Below are 13,825 nucleotides of genomic sequence, written 5' to 3'. Positions count from 1 at the left end.
ATTTTTAATTCAACCCGAGCGAAATTTCGCAAACATTCAAGATTCGAATGAACAAACCCAATATCTAGAATACGAATTTGAAACATCTTTTTATTTAATTTAGCGTTGGGAACTTTTCAGAGAGCGACTTTGTTTTCAGTGGATCTCAGGCACTGAACAACTGTTCTGTATGATGCACATTCGCTTTTATTTCCATTTTCATGTACAATTTGCGCACTTTCAAGTCAAAAACTCGAATATGTCTTATAGAATATACCATATTTTTCAACAAAATATATTTAATTAATTTTATTATCAATAACCGATGATCAGAGCTCAAAGTGGCCTGGCCGCCTGAAAGTTTCGATACAAACAAAAACAAAAACAAAACACGAAGATTTTTGTAGTTTTATAATTCGAAAGTGGTACATATCATTTGTATCTTAATGGACAATTACAAAAGTTCATTTATTTCCCCTCAAAAAGGGGAATGTGTGTCACAGTGAAGACTCTAGCTATACATATGCATTATACCTATATAAGCTATGCAAGTGAACCCAGAACCGGTAACGGGTGAAGCAGCATCCCGTGACACGGACGATTAAAAAGAGACGGAAGGACAAAAACACATCAGTGTGAACCATTGGACTTTGGGCAAAACATTTTCCCACTGTATTGAACTAAACCGCCAGCCCCTCCCCCTTTTTCCAAAAAAACAAAATCCGGAGAAAAAAGGGGGGATATATAATAGGGTTCTCTTTTGAAGACATATTAGCATAGCGTTTAATGGATGTTAGTACAAGATGTAATATGCTGTGTGTGTGGTTTTCTTCTTCATTAAGGCCAAATAAAAAAAAGAATATGTGTGCTTCCTACTCCCTATCTACCTTATATTTTAAGCTTAGTCATAGCATACCTTAAAGATTTTTTTTTTTTTTATCATTTTCCAATAAGCACAGATTTTCTCAGTCTCCCATGTACGTATATACTAGTAGGCTATGTTTGTGTGTGTCGTTAAGGTGCTGTCATTTCAATATGAAAATAAGGAAGGAGATGTGGTATGATTGCCAATGAGACAACTATCCACCATAGTTCAAATGAAGTGGATGTAAGCAATTATAGACAACTGTATAGATGATCTTCAAAAATGAGAGAAAAAAACCTATACCGTGAACCTACAATTCACGCGATACCTGTTATCAGAGAAATAACTTTTCTTACTTTTGTACCACTGTCCGTCCATCCATCCTTGTTTTTGTTCATCACAGTAGTCACATGTGACGTCACTGTATTGTTTCGGGTTGATTCACCTCGCGTGCTGTCGACAGATTAAAAAGACATAGCAAAGATACAGTCAAGTCGTCACACACTAAATAACAGAGAGAAAAAAGAAGAGAAAAATCACAGGACAACCATTTGAAAGAAACATAGAAACAAGTAGGTGCATTTATTTTATACACGAGTAAAACAAAGGTGAAATTCGAAAGGTAGAGAATAGTGAAATTTGCATAATAAATCGCAGGTAATAAAATGACAAAATAATTGCAGAACTGTTAAATGTTGAACAAAAACCTCCGTACTTTAGAGTTTCCTTCTAAATTTTAATACACAATATTATTGTAGTAATTTTGACAAATAATAAATAAAAAAATAAATATATAACAGACAAACGTCACTGCATTCATTTGCTACTAATCTGATTTTGACGATACGTTATACATCTTTTGTATTGTGTACATTTTAACAGTTTATTTATATAGTACTGAAAAAAAGTACTGAGTTTAATTCAGAGTTACCTCCCCATTGACTAGTTGATATGAAATAGTGAGCCAACCTTTGACTTTGCATACGTGTAGAAAAAGTCCAACTAAAAATGTCAGTCAAGTTGAACACGAAGAAGAAGAGAGAAATGGAAAAACTCATATAATGACAAAAATGATTTTTCGGTTGAAGGTTAGCTGTGTGATTTTGACCCCCTTCCCCCTAAAAAAAGAGCACAATAAAACCCTAGCATGACTTCCTATTTTCGTAGATTGTCATTCTAACGAAAACTGATTAGAAAAAGTTTTATTCAGTTCTAACAAGTGCGTGAAAATACACTGATATAACTTTAATGGTGCCTAACTACACAAAAAATATCCAAAACAACAGCTGCATATTTAGGTGTTAGAAATAGTATAGTCATAAGGAGTGAAATAAAACAAACAATGGAAATAATTTGACCAAAAAAATATTTCAGAGACCAGTGCAAAGTTCAGAGAAAGTAGGGCTCAGCTAGATTTAGTTTGATAACTAATGTACAACAATTGTAGATTCTTTTTGAATAAATTGGGTAGCCCTTAAAAGGGCTTTTGGTGGCTGAATAGCCTCTGCAGACTGAAGTCTGGAACAGTTTACTTCTTCTTTGGTGTCTTCTTGGCTTTTGGTTTGGCTGCCTTCTTTTTGGCTGGTGACTTGGCTGCTGGCTTCTTTGGCTTGGCTGCTTTCTTTGCTGCTGGTTTTTTTGCTTTTGGTTTGGCCGCCTTTTTCTCTCCAGCTGGTTTCTTTGCTGCTGGCTTCTTTTTCTTGGGTGTGGTCTTTGCCTTCTTAGGCTTGGCGGCCTTAGGTTTGGCTGCTTTTTTTGCCTTTGCTGGCTTCTTTTTAACCACTTTAGCCTCTCCAATTCTGAAAGAGCCGGATGCTCCAGTTCCCTTGGACTGCTTCAAACTGTTGTTCTTAACTCCGGCTCTGAGTGCAAGTTTTAAATGAGCATTTACTGACTTGGCATCTTTTCCGACGTTGAAGTTGGCCATGATGTACTTCAGAATTGCTTGCCTTGAGGAACCTCCACGTTCTTTCAAAGCGGCGATGGCTTTTCCAATCATCTCGCTGTATTTAGGATGTGCGGAAGGCTTCTTTGGCTTGGCTGCTGCCTTTTTCTTTGGTGATTTAGCTGGTGCTACTGCTGGTGCTGCTGTTGCGTCTGCCATTTTGAATGATTCAAAATATTATCCTTTACGAAGTTTATACTACGAATAACGATTTGAAAATAACGCCATTCCAGGCCTCGTTTATTTATAACAGACGAACGCGGACCTCGACGAAGACACCCTTAAAAATAACTTGTAAAATCCATTACGCGATCTCGGTAAAATGATTATGTGCTTCTTCGAAGACTTTTATGATAATTTATAGTATAATTCTATCAAAAACATTCACATATAGCATACCAAATTGCTCAACAGTCATTAATCTTGCATGTTAGATAAACTGTGTATTTTTCGATGTACACAGTAAAAAGATATTAATAGTTAAAGTAGAACCGACTGAATTGTCTTCGCAGGTATGTTGACAGAAAATTTACGAGTTTTTCTCATTACACAAATATTCTATCGTCGTAAAATTGTACAGCGGAAGAAAAATCATTTCTCTCTAGGTTTCTTTCCGTTTTTATTCACTGGAAGCATGTTCCTCCTCGTAATAAGTTTGTTTCCAGCTAGAGGGAAACACACAAAAAGTTCACGCGCCATTGTTTAATTGCAGATTTTTACTAAAACTTCAAATAACATTTTTATTCAACCCGAGCGAAATTTCGCAAACATTCAAGATTCGAATGAACAAACCCAATATCTAGAATACGAATTTGAAACATCTTTTTATTTAATTTAGCGTTGGGAACTTTTCAGAGAGCGACTTTGTTTTCAGTGGATCTCAGGCACTGAACAACTGTTCTGTATGATGCACATTCGCTTTTATTTCCATTTTCATGTACAATTTGCGCACTTTCAAGTCAAAAACTCGAATATGTCTTATAGAATATACCATATTTTTCAACAAAATATATTTAATTAATTTTATTATCAATAACCGATGATCAGAGCTCAAAGTGGCCTGGCCGCCTGAAAGTTTCGATACAAACAAAAACAAAAACAAAACACGAAGATTTTTGTAGTTTTATAATTCGAAAGTGGTACATATCATTTGTATCTTAATGGACAATTACAAAAGTTCATTTATTTCCCCTCAAAAAGGGGAATGTGTGTCACAGTGAAGACTCTAGCTATACATATGCATTATACCTATATAAGCTATGCAAGTGAACCCAGAACCGGTAACGGGTGAAGCAGCATCCCGTGACACGGACGATTAAAAAGAGACGGAAGGACAAAAACACATCAGTGTGAACCATTGGACTTTGGGCAAAACATTTTCCCACTGTATTGAACTAAACCGCCAGCCCCTCCCCCTTTTTCCAAAAAAACAAAATCCGGAGAAAAAAGGGGGGATATATAATAGGGTTCTCTTTTGAAGACATATTAGCATAGCGTTTAATGGATGTTAGTACAAGATGTAATATGCTGTGTGTGTGGTTTTCTTCTTCATTAAGGCCAAATAAAAAAAAGAATATGTGTGCTTCCTACTCCCTATCTACCTTATATTTTAAGCTTAGTCATAGCATACCTTAAAGATTTTTTTTTTTTTTATCATTTTCCAATAAGCACAGATTTTCTCAGTCTCCCATGTACGTATATACTAGTAGGCTATGTTTGTGTGTGTCGTTAAGGTGCTGTCATTTCAATATGAAAATAAGGAAGGAGATGTGGTATGATTGCCAATGAGACAACTATCCACCATAGTTCAAATGAAGTGGATGTAAGCAATTATAGACAACTGTATAGATGATCTTCAAAAATGAGAGAAAAAAACCTATACCGTGAACCTACAATTCACGCGATACCTGTTATCAGAGAAATAACTTTTTCTTACTTTTGTACCACTGTCCGTCCATCCATCCTTGTTTTTGTTCATCACAGTAGTCACATGTGACGTCACTGTATTGTTTCGGGTTGATTCACCTCGCGTGCTGTCGACAGATTAAAAAGACATAGCAAAGATACAGTCAAGTCGTCACACACTAAATAACAGAGAGAAAAAAGAAGAGAAAAATCACAGGACAACCATTTGAAAGAAACATAGAAACAAGTAGGTGCATTTATTTTATACACGAGTAAAACAAAGGTGAAATTCGAAAGGTAGAGAATAGTGAAATTTGCATAATAAATCGCAGGTAATAAAATGACAAAATAATTGCAGAACTGTTAAATGTTGAACAAAAACCTCCGTACTTTAGAGTTTCCTTCTAAATTTTAATACACAATATTATTGTAGTAATTTTGACAAATAATAAATAAAAAAATAAATATATAACAGACAAACGTCACTGCATTCATTTGCTACTAATCTGATTTTGACGATACGTTATACATCTTTTGTATTGTGTACATTTTAACAGTTTATTTATATAGTACTGAAAAAAAGTACTGAGTTTAATTTCAGAGTTACCTCCCCATTGACTAGTTGATATGAAATAGTGAGCCAACCTTTGACTTTGCATACGTGTAGAAAAAGTCCAACTAAAAATGTCAGTCAAGTTGAACACGAAGAAGAAGAGAGAAATGGAAAAACTCATATAATGACAAAAATGATTTTTCGGTTGAAGGTTAGCTGTGTGATTTTGACCCCCTTCCCCCTAAAAAAAGAGCACAATAAAACCCTAGCATGACTTCCTATTTTCGTAGATTGTCATTCTAACGAAAACTGATTAGAAAAAGTTTTATTCAGTTCTAACAAGTGCGTGAAAATACACTGATATAACTTTAATGGTGCCTAACTACACAAAAAATATCCAAAACAACAGCTGCATATTTAGGTGTTAGAAATAGTATAGTCATAAGGAGTGAAATAAAACAAACAATGGAAATAATTTGACCAAAAAAATATTTCAGAGACCAGTGCAAAGTTCAGAGAAAGTAGGGCTCAGCTAGATTTAGTTTGATAACTAATGTACAACAATTGTAGATTCTTTTTGAATAAATTGGGTAGCCCTTAAAAGGGCTTTTGGTGGCTGAATAGCCTCTGCAGACTGAAGTCTGGAACAGTTTACTTCTTCTTTGGTGTCTTCTTGGCTTTTGGTTTGGCTGCCTTCTTTTTGGCTGGTGACTTGGCTGCTGGCTTCTTTGGCTTGGCTGCTTTCTTTGCTGCTGGTTTTTTTGCTTTTGGTTTGGCCGCCTTTTTCTCTCCAGCTGGTTTCTTTGCTGCTGGCTTCTTTTTCTTGGGTGTGGTCTTTGCCTTCTTAGGCTTGGCGGCCTTAGGTTTGGCTGCTTTTTTTGCCTTTGCTGGCTTCTTTTTAACCACTTTAGCCTCTCCAATTCTGAAAGAGCCGGATGCTCCAGTTCCCTTGGACTGCTTCAAACTGTTGTTCTTAACTCCGGCTCTGAGTGCAAGTTTTAAATGAGCATTTACTGACTTGGCATCTTTTCCGACGTTGAAGTTGGCCATGATGTACTTCAGAATTGCTTGCCTTGAGGAACCTCCACGTTCTTTCAAAGCGGCGATGGCTTTTCCAATCATCTCGCTGTATTTAGGATGTGCGGAAGGCTTCTTTGGCTTGGCTGCTGCCTTTTTCTTTGGTGATTTAGCTGGTGCTACTGCTGGTGCTGCTGTTGCGTCTGCCATTTTGAATGATTCAAAATATTATCCTTTACGAAGTTTATACTACGAATAACGATTTGAAAATAACGCCATTCCAGGCCTCGTTTATTTATAACAGACGAACGCGGACCTCGACGAAGACACCCTTAAAAATAACTTGTAAAATCCATTACGCGATCTCGGTAAAATGATTATGTGCTTCTTCGAAGACTTTTATGATAATTTATAGTATAATTCTATCAAAAACATTCACATATAGCATACCAAATTGCTCAACAGTCATTAATCTTGCATGTTAGATAAACTGTGTATTTTTCGATGTACACAGTAAAAAGATATTAATAGTTAAAGTAGAACCGACTGAATTGTCTTCGCAGGTATGTTGACAGAAAATTTACGAGTTTTTCTCATTACACAAATATTCTATCGTCGTAAAATTGTACAGCGGAAGAAAAATCATTTCTCTCTAGGTTTCTTTCCGTTTTTATTCACTGGAAGCATGTTCCTCCTCGTAATAAGTTTGTTTCCAGCTAGAGGGAAACACACAAAAAGTTCACGCGCCATTGTTTAATTGCAGATTTTTACTAAAACTTCAAATAACATTTTTATTCAACCCGAGCGAAATTTCGCAAACATTCAAGATTCGAATGAACAAACCCAATATCTAGAATACGAATTTGAAACATCTTTTTATTTAATTTAGCGTTGGGAACTTTTCAGAGAGCGACTTTGTTTTCAGTGGATCTCAGGCACTGAACAACTGTTCTGTATGATGCACATTCGCTTTTATTTCCATTTTCATGTACAATTTGCGCACTTTCAAGTCAAAAACTCGAATATGTCTTATAGAATATACCATATTTTTCAACAAAATATATTTAATTAATTTTATTATCAATAACCGATGATCAGAGCTCAAAGTGGCCTGGCCGCCTGAAAGTTTCGATACAAACAAAAACAAAAACAAAACACGAAGATTTTTGTAGTTTTATAATTCGAAAGTGGTACATATCATTTGTATCTTAATGGACAATTACAAAAGTTCATTTATTTCCCCTCAAAAAGGGGAATGTGTGTCACAGTGAAGACTCTAGCTATACATATGCATTATACCTATATAAGCTATGCAAGTGAACCCAGAACCGGTAACGGGTGAAGCAGCATCCCGTGACACGGACGATTAAAAAGAGACGGAAGGACAAAAACACATCAGTGTGAACCATTGGACTTTGGGCAAAACATTTTCCCACTGTATTGAACTAAACCGCCAGCCCCTCCCCCTTTTTCCAAAAAAACAAAATCCGGAGAAAAAAGGGGGGATATATAATAGGGTTCTCTTTTGAAGACATATTAGCATAGCGTTTAATGGATGTTAGTACAAGATGTAATATGCTGTGTGTGTGGTTTTCTTCTTCATTAAGGCCAAATAAAAAAAAGAATATGTGTGCTTCCTACTCCCTATCTACCTTATATTTTAAGCTTAGTCATAGCATACCTTAAAGATTTTTTTTTTTTTTATCATTTTCCAATAAGCACAGATTTTCTCAGTCTCCCATGTACGTATATACTAGTAGGCTATGTTTGTGTGTGTCGTTAAGGTGCTGTCATTTCAATATGAAAATAAGGAAGGAGATGTGGTATGATTGCCAATGAGACAACTATCCACCATAGTTCAAATGAAGTGGATGTAAGCAATTATAGACAACTGTATAGATGATCTTCAAAAATGAGAGAAAAAAACCTATACCGTGAACCTACAATTCACGCGATACCTGTTATCAGAGAAATAACTTTTTCTTACTTTTGTACCACTGTCCGTCCATCCATCCTTGTTTTTGTTCATCACAGTAGTCACATGTGACGTCACTGTATTGTTTCGGGTTGATTCACCTCGCGTGCTGTCGACAGATTAAAAAGACATAGCAAAGATACAGTCAAGTCGTCACACACTAAATAACAGAGAGAAAAAAGAAGAGAAAAATCACAGGACAACCATTTGAAAGAAACATAGAAACAAGTAGGTGCATTTATTTTATACACGAGTAAAACAAAGGTGAAATTCGAAAGGTAGAGAATAGTGAAATTTGCATAATAAATCGCAGGTAATAAAATGACAAAATAATTGCAGAACTGTTAAATGTTGAACAAAAACCTCCGTACTTTAGAGTTTCCTTCTAAATTTTAATACACAATATTATTGTAGTAATTTTGACAAATAATAAATAAAAAAATAAATATATAACAGACAAACGTCACTGCATTCATTTGCTACTAATCTGATTTTGACGATACGTTATACATCTTTTGTATTGTGTACATTTTAACAGTTTATTTATATAGTACTGAAAAAAAGTACTGAGTTTAATTTCAGAGTTACCTCCCCATTGACTAGTTGATATGAAATAGTGAGCCAACCTTTGACTTTGCATACGTGTAGAAAAAGTCCAACTAAAAATGTCAGTCAAGTTGAACACGAAGAAGAAGAGAGAAATGGAAAAACTCATATAATGACAAAAATGATTTTTCGGTTGAAGGTTAGCTGTGTGATTTTGACCCCCTTCCCCCTAAAAAAAGAGCACAATAAAACCCTAGCATGACTTCCTATTTTCGTAGATTGTCATTCTAACGAAAACTGATTAGAAAAAGTTTTATTCAGTTCTAACAAGTGCGTGAAAATACACTGATATAACTTTAATGGTGCCTAACTACACAAAAAATATCCAAAACAACAGCTGCATATTTAGGTGTTAGAAATAGTATAGTCATAAGGAGTGAAATAAAACAAACAATGGAAATAATTTGACCAAAAAAATATTTCAGAGACCAGTGCAAAGTTCAGAGAAAGTAGGGCTCAGCTAGATTTAGTTTGATAACTAATGTACAACAATTGTAGATTCTTTTTGAATAAATTGGGTAGCCCTTAAAAGGGCTTTTGGTGGCTGAATAGCCTCTGCAGACTGAAGTCTGGAACAGTTTACTTCTTCTTTGGTGTCTTCTTGGCTTTTGGTTTGGCTGCCTTCTTTTTGGCTGGTGACTTGGCTGCTGGCTTCTTTGGCTTGGCTGCTTTCTTTGCTGCTGGTTTTTTTGCTTTTGGTTTGGCCGCCTTTTTCTCTCCAGCTGGTTTCTTTGCTGCTGGCTTCTTTTTCTTGGGTGTGGTCTTTGCCTTCTTAGGCTTGGCGGCCTTAGGTTTGGCTGCTTTTTTTGCCTTTGCTGGCTTCTTTTTAACCACTTTAGCCTCTCCAATTCTGAAAGAGCCGGATGCTCCAGTTCCCTTGGACTGCTTCAAACTGTTGTTCTTAACTCCGGCTCTGAGTGCAAGTTTTAAATGAGCATTTACTGACTTGGCATCTTTTCCGACGTTGAAGTTGGCCATGATGTACTTCAGAATTGCTTGCCTTGAGGAACCTCCACGTTCTTTCAAAGCGGCGATGGCTTTTCCAATCATCTCGCTGTATTTAGGATGTGCGGAAGGCTTCTTTGGCTTGGCTGCTGCCTTTTTCTTTGGTGATTTAGCTGGTGCTACTGCTGGTGCTGCTGTTGCGTCTGCCATTTTGAATGATTCAAAATATTATCCTTTACGAAGTTTATACTACGAATAACGATTTGAAAATAACGCCATTCCAGGCCTCGTTTATTTATAACAGACGAACGCGGACCTCGACGAAGACACCCTTAAAAATAACTTGTAAAATCCATTACGCGATCTCGGTAAAATGATTATGTGCTTCTTCGAAGACTTTTATGATAATTTATAGTATAATTCTATCAAAAACATTCACATATAGCATACCAAATTGCTCAACAGTCATTAATCTTGCATGTTAGATAAACTGTGTATTTTTCGATGTACACAGTAAAAAGATATTAATAGTTAAAGTAGAACCGACTGAATTGTCTTCGCAGGTATGTTGACAGAAAATTTACGAGTTTTTCTCATTACACAAATATTCTATCGTCGTAAAATTGTACAGCGGAAGAAAAATCATTTCTCTCTAGGTTTCTTTCCGTTTTTATTCACTGGAAGCATGTTCCTCCTCGTAATAAGTTTGTTTCCAGCTAGAGGGAAACACACAAAAAGTTCACGCGCCATTGTTTAATTGCAGATTTTTACTAAAACTTCAAATAACATTTTTATTCAACCCGAGCGAAATTTCGCAAACATTCAAGATTCGAATGAACAAACCCAATATCTAGAATACGAATTTGAAACATCTTTTTATTTAATTTAGCGTTGGGAACTTTTCAGAGAGCGACTTTGTTTTCAGTGGATCTCAGGCACTGAACAACTGTTCTGTATGATGCACATTCGCTTTTATTTCCATTTTCATGTACAATTTGCGCACTTTCAAGTCAAAAACTCGAATATGTCTTATAGAATATACCATATTTTTCAACAAAATATATTTAATTAATTTTATTATCAATAACCGATGATCAGAGCTCAAAGTGGCCTGGCCGCCTGAAAGTTTCGATACAAACAAAAACAAAAACAAAACACGAAGATTTTTGTAGTTTTATAATTCGAAAGTGGTACATATCATTTGTATCTTAATGGACAATTACAAAAGTTCATTTATTTCCCCTCAAAAAGGGGAATGTGTGTCACAGTGAAGACTCTAGCTATACATATGCATTATACCTATATAAGCTATGCAAGTGAACCCAGAACCGGTAACGGGTGAAGCAGCATCCCGTGACACGGACGATTAAAAAGAGACGGAAGGACAAAAACACATCAGTGTGAACCATTGGACTTTGGGCAAAACATTTTCCCACTGTATTGAACTAAACCGCCAGCCCCTCCCCCTTTTTCCAAAAAAACAAAATCCGGAGAAAAAAGGGGGGATATATAATAGGGTTCTCTTTTGAAGACATATTAGCATAGCGTTTAATGGATGTTAGTACAAGATGTAATATGCTGTGTGTGTGGTTTTCTTCTTCATTAAGGCCAAATAAAAAAAAGAATATGTGTGCTTCCTACTCCCTATCTACCTTATATTTTAAGCTTAGTCATAGCATACCTTAAAGATTTTTTTTTTTTTTATCATTTTCCAATAAGCACAGATTTTCTCAGTCTCCCATGTACGTATATACTAGTAGGCTATGTTTGTGTGTGTCGTTAAGGTGCTGTCATTTCAATATGAAAATAAGGAAGGAGATGTGGTATGATTGCCAATGAGACAACTATCCACCATAGTTCAAATGAAGTGGATGTAAGCAATTATAGACAACTGTATAGATGATCTTCAAAAATGAGAGAAAAAAACCTATACCGTGAACCTACAATTCACGCGATACCTGTTATCAGAGAAATAACTTTTTCTTACTTTTGTACCACTGTCCGTCCATCCATCCTTGTTTTTGTTCATCACAGTAGTCACATGTGACGTCACTGTATTGTTTCGGGTTGATTCACCTCGCGTGCTGTCGACAGATTAAAAAGACATAGCAAAGATACAGTCAAGTCGTCACACACTAAATAACAGAGAGAAAAAAGAAGAGAAAAATCACAGGACAACCATTTGAAAGAAACATAGAAACAAGTAGGTGCATTTATTTTATACACGAGTAAAACAAAGGTGAAATTCGAAAGGTAGAGAATAGTGAAATTTGCATAATAAATCGCAGGTAATAAAATGACAAAATAATTGCAGAACTGTTAAATGTTGAACAAAAACCTCCGTACTTTAGAGTTTCCTTCTAAATTTTAATACACAATATTATTGTAGTAATTTTGACAAATAATAAATAAAAAAATAAATATATAACAGACAAACGTCACTGCATTCATTTGCTACTAATCTGATTTTGACGATACGTTATACATCTTTTGTATTGTGTACATTTTAACAGTTTATTTATATAGTACTGAAAAAAAGTACTGAGTTTAATTTCAGAGTTACCTCCCCATTGACTAGTTGATATGAAATAGTGAGCCAACCTTTGACTTTGCATACGTGTAGAAAAAGTCCAACTAAAAATGTCAGTCAAGTTGAACACGAAGAAGAAGAGAGAAATGGAAAAACTCATATAATGACAAAAATGATTTTTCGGTTGAAGGTTAGCTGTGTGATTTTGACCCCCTTCCCCCTAAAAAAAGAGCACAATAAAACCCTAGCATGACTTCCTATTTTCGTAGATTGTCATTCTAACGAAAACTGATTAGAAAAAGTTTTATTCAGTTCTAACAAGTGCGTGAAAATACACTGATATAACTTTAATGGTGCCTAACTACACAAAAAATATCCAAAACAACAGCTGCATATTTAGGTGTTAGAAATAGTATAGTCATAAGGAGTGAAATAAAACAAACAATGGAAATAATTTGACCAAAAAAATATTTCAGAGACCAGTGCAAAGTTCAGAGAAAGTAGGGCTCAGCTAGATTTAGTTTGATAACTAATGTACAACAATTGTAGATTCTTTTTGAATAAATTGGGTAGCCCTTAAAAGGGCTTTTGGTGGCTGAATAGCCTCTGCAGACTGAAGTCTGGAACAGTTTACTTCTTCTTTGGTGTCTTCTTGGCTTTTGGTTTGGCTGCCTTCTTTTTGGCTGGTGACTTGGCTGCTGGCTTCTTTGGCTTGGCTGCTTTCTTTGCTGCTGGTTTTTTTGCTTTTGGTTTGGCCGCCTTTTTCTCTCCAGCTGGTTTCTTTGCTGCTGGCTTCTTTTTCTTGGGTGTGGTCTTTGCCTTCTTAGGCTTGGCGGCCTTAGGTTTGGCTGCTTTTTTTGCCTTTGCTGGCTTCTTTTTAACCACTTTAGCCTCTCCAATTCTGAAAGAGCCGGATGCTCCAGTTCCCTTGGACTGCTTCAAACTGTTGTTCTTAACTCCGGCTCTGAGTGCAAGTTTTAAATGAGCATTTACTGACTTGGCATCTTTTCCGACGTTGAAGTTGGCCATGATGTACTTCAGAATTGCTTGCCTTGAGGAACCTCCACGTTCTTTCAAAGCGGCGATGGCTTTTCCAATCATCTCGCTGTATTTAGGATGTGCGGAAGGCTTCTTTGGCTTGGCTGCTGCCTTTTTCTTTGGTGATTTAGCTGGTGCTACTGCTGGTGCTGCTGTTGCGTCTGCCATTTTGAATGATTCAAAATATTATCCTTTACGAAGTTTATACTACGAATAACGATTTGAAAATAACGCCATTCCAGGCCTCGTTTATTTATAACAGACGAACGCGGACCTCGACGAAGACACCCTTAAAAATAACTTGTAAAATCCATTACGCGATCTCGGTAAAATGATTATGTGCTTCTTCGAAGACTTTTATGATAATTTATAGTATAATTCTATCAAAAACATTCACATATAGCATACCAAATTGCTCAACAGTCATTTATTAGGAAGGATTATTTCTGGGACTATTTTACAGGATG

General features: G+C 35.9%; 4 protein-coding genes across 4 annotated transcripts; all 4 read right to left on the bottom strand.

Moving 5' to 3' along the window:
- Positions 1-2,340: 2,340 nt before the first annotated feature.
- Positions 2,341-2,948, bottom strand: LOC134702090 (histone H1-delta-like). Its single transcript, XM_063563177.1, has one exon. The coding sequence runs from the start codon at positions 2,946-2,948 to the stop codon at positions 2,373-2,375; it is 576 nt and encodes a 191-aa protein (XP_063419247.1). The 3' UTR covers positions 2,341-2,372.
- A 2,918-nt stretch (positions 2,949-5,866) lies between these two features.
- Positions 5,867-6,474, bottom strand: LOC134702087 (histone H1-delta-like). The gene has a single exon (XM_063563174.1). It carries the CDS (start codon positions 6,472-6,474, stop codon positions 5,899-5,901), a length of 576 nt encoding a protein of 191 aa, XP_063419244.1. The 3' UTR covers positions 5,867-5,898.
- Positions 6,475-9,392: 2,918 nt separating this feature from the next.
- On the bottom strand, positions 9,393-10,000 carry LOC134702089 (histone H1-delta-like). The gene has a single exon (XM_063563176.1). It carries the CDS (start codon positions 9,998-10,000, stop codon positions 9,425-9,427), a length of 576 nt encoding a protein of 191 aa, XP_063419246.1. The 3' UTR covers positions 9,393-9,424.
- A 2,918-nt stretch (positions 10,001-12,918) lies between these two features.
- Positions 12,919-13,526, bottom strand: LOC134702088 (histone H1-delta-like). The gene has a single exon (XM_063563175.1). It carries the CDS (start codon positions 13,524-13,526, stop codon positions 12,951-12,953), a length of 576 nt encoding a protein of 191 aa, XP_063419245.1. The 3' UTR covers positions 12,919-12,950.
- Positions 13,527-13,825: the final 299 nt, after the last annotated feature.

The sequence above is a fragment of the Mytilus trossulus genome, unplaced genomic scaffold, assembly GCF_036588685.1.
Source record: "Mytilus trossulus isolate FHL-02 unplaced genomic scaffold, PNRI_Mtr1.1.1.hap1 h1tg000396l__unscaffolded, whole genome shotgun sequence".
NCBI classification, from domain to species: Eukaryota; Metazoa; Mollusca; class Bivalvia; order Mytilida; family Mytilidae; genus Mytilus; species Mytilus trossulus.
Note: the sequence above shows the minus strand (reverse complement) of the source record. Positions and strands in the feature narration are given on the sequence as shown.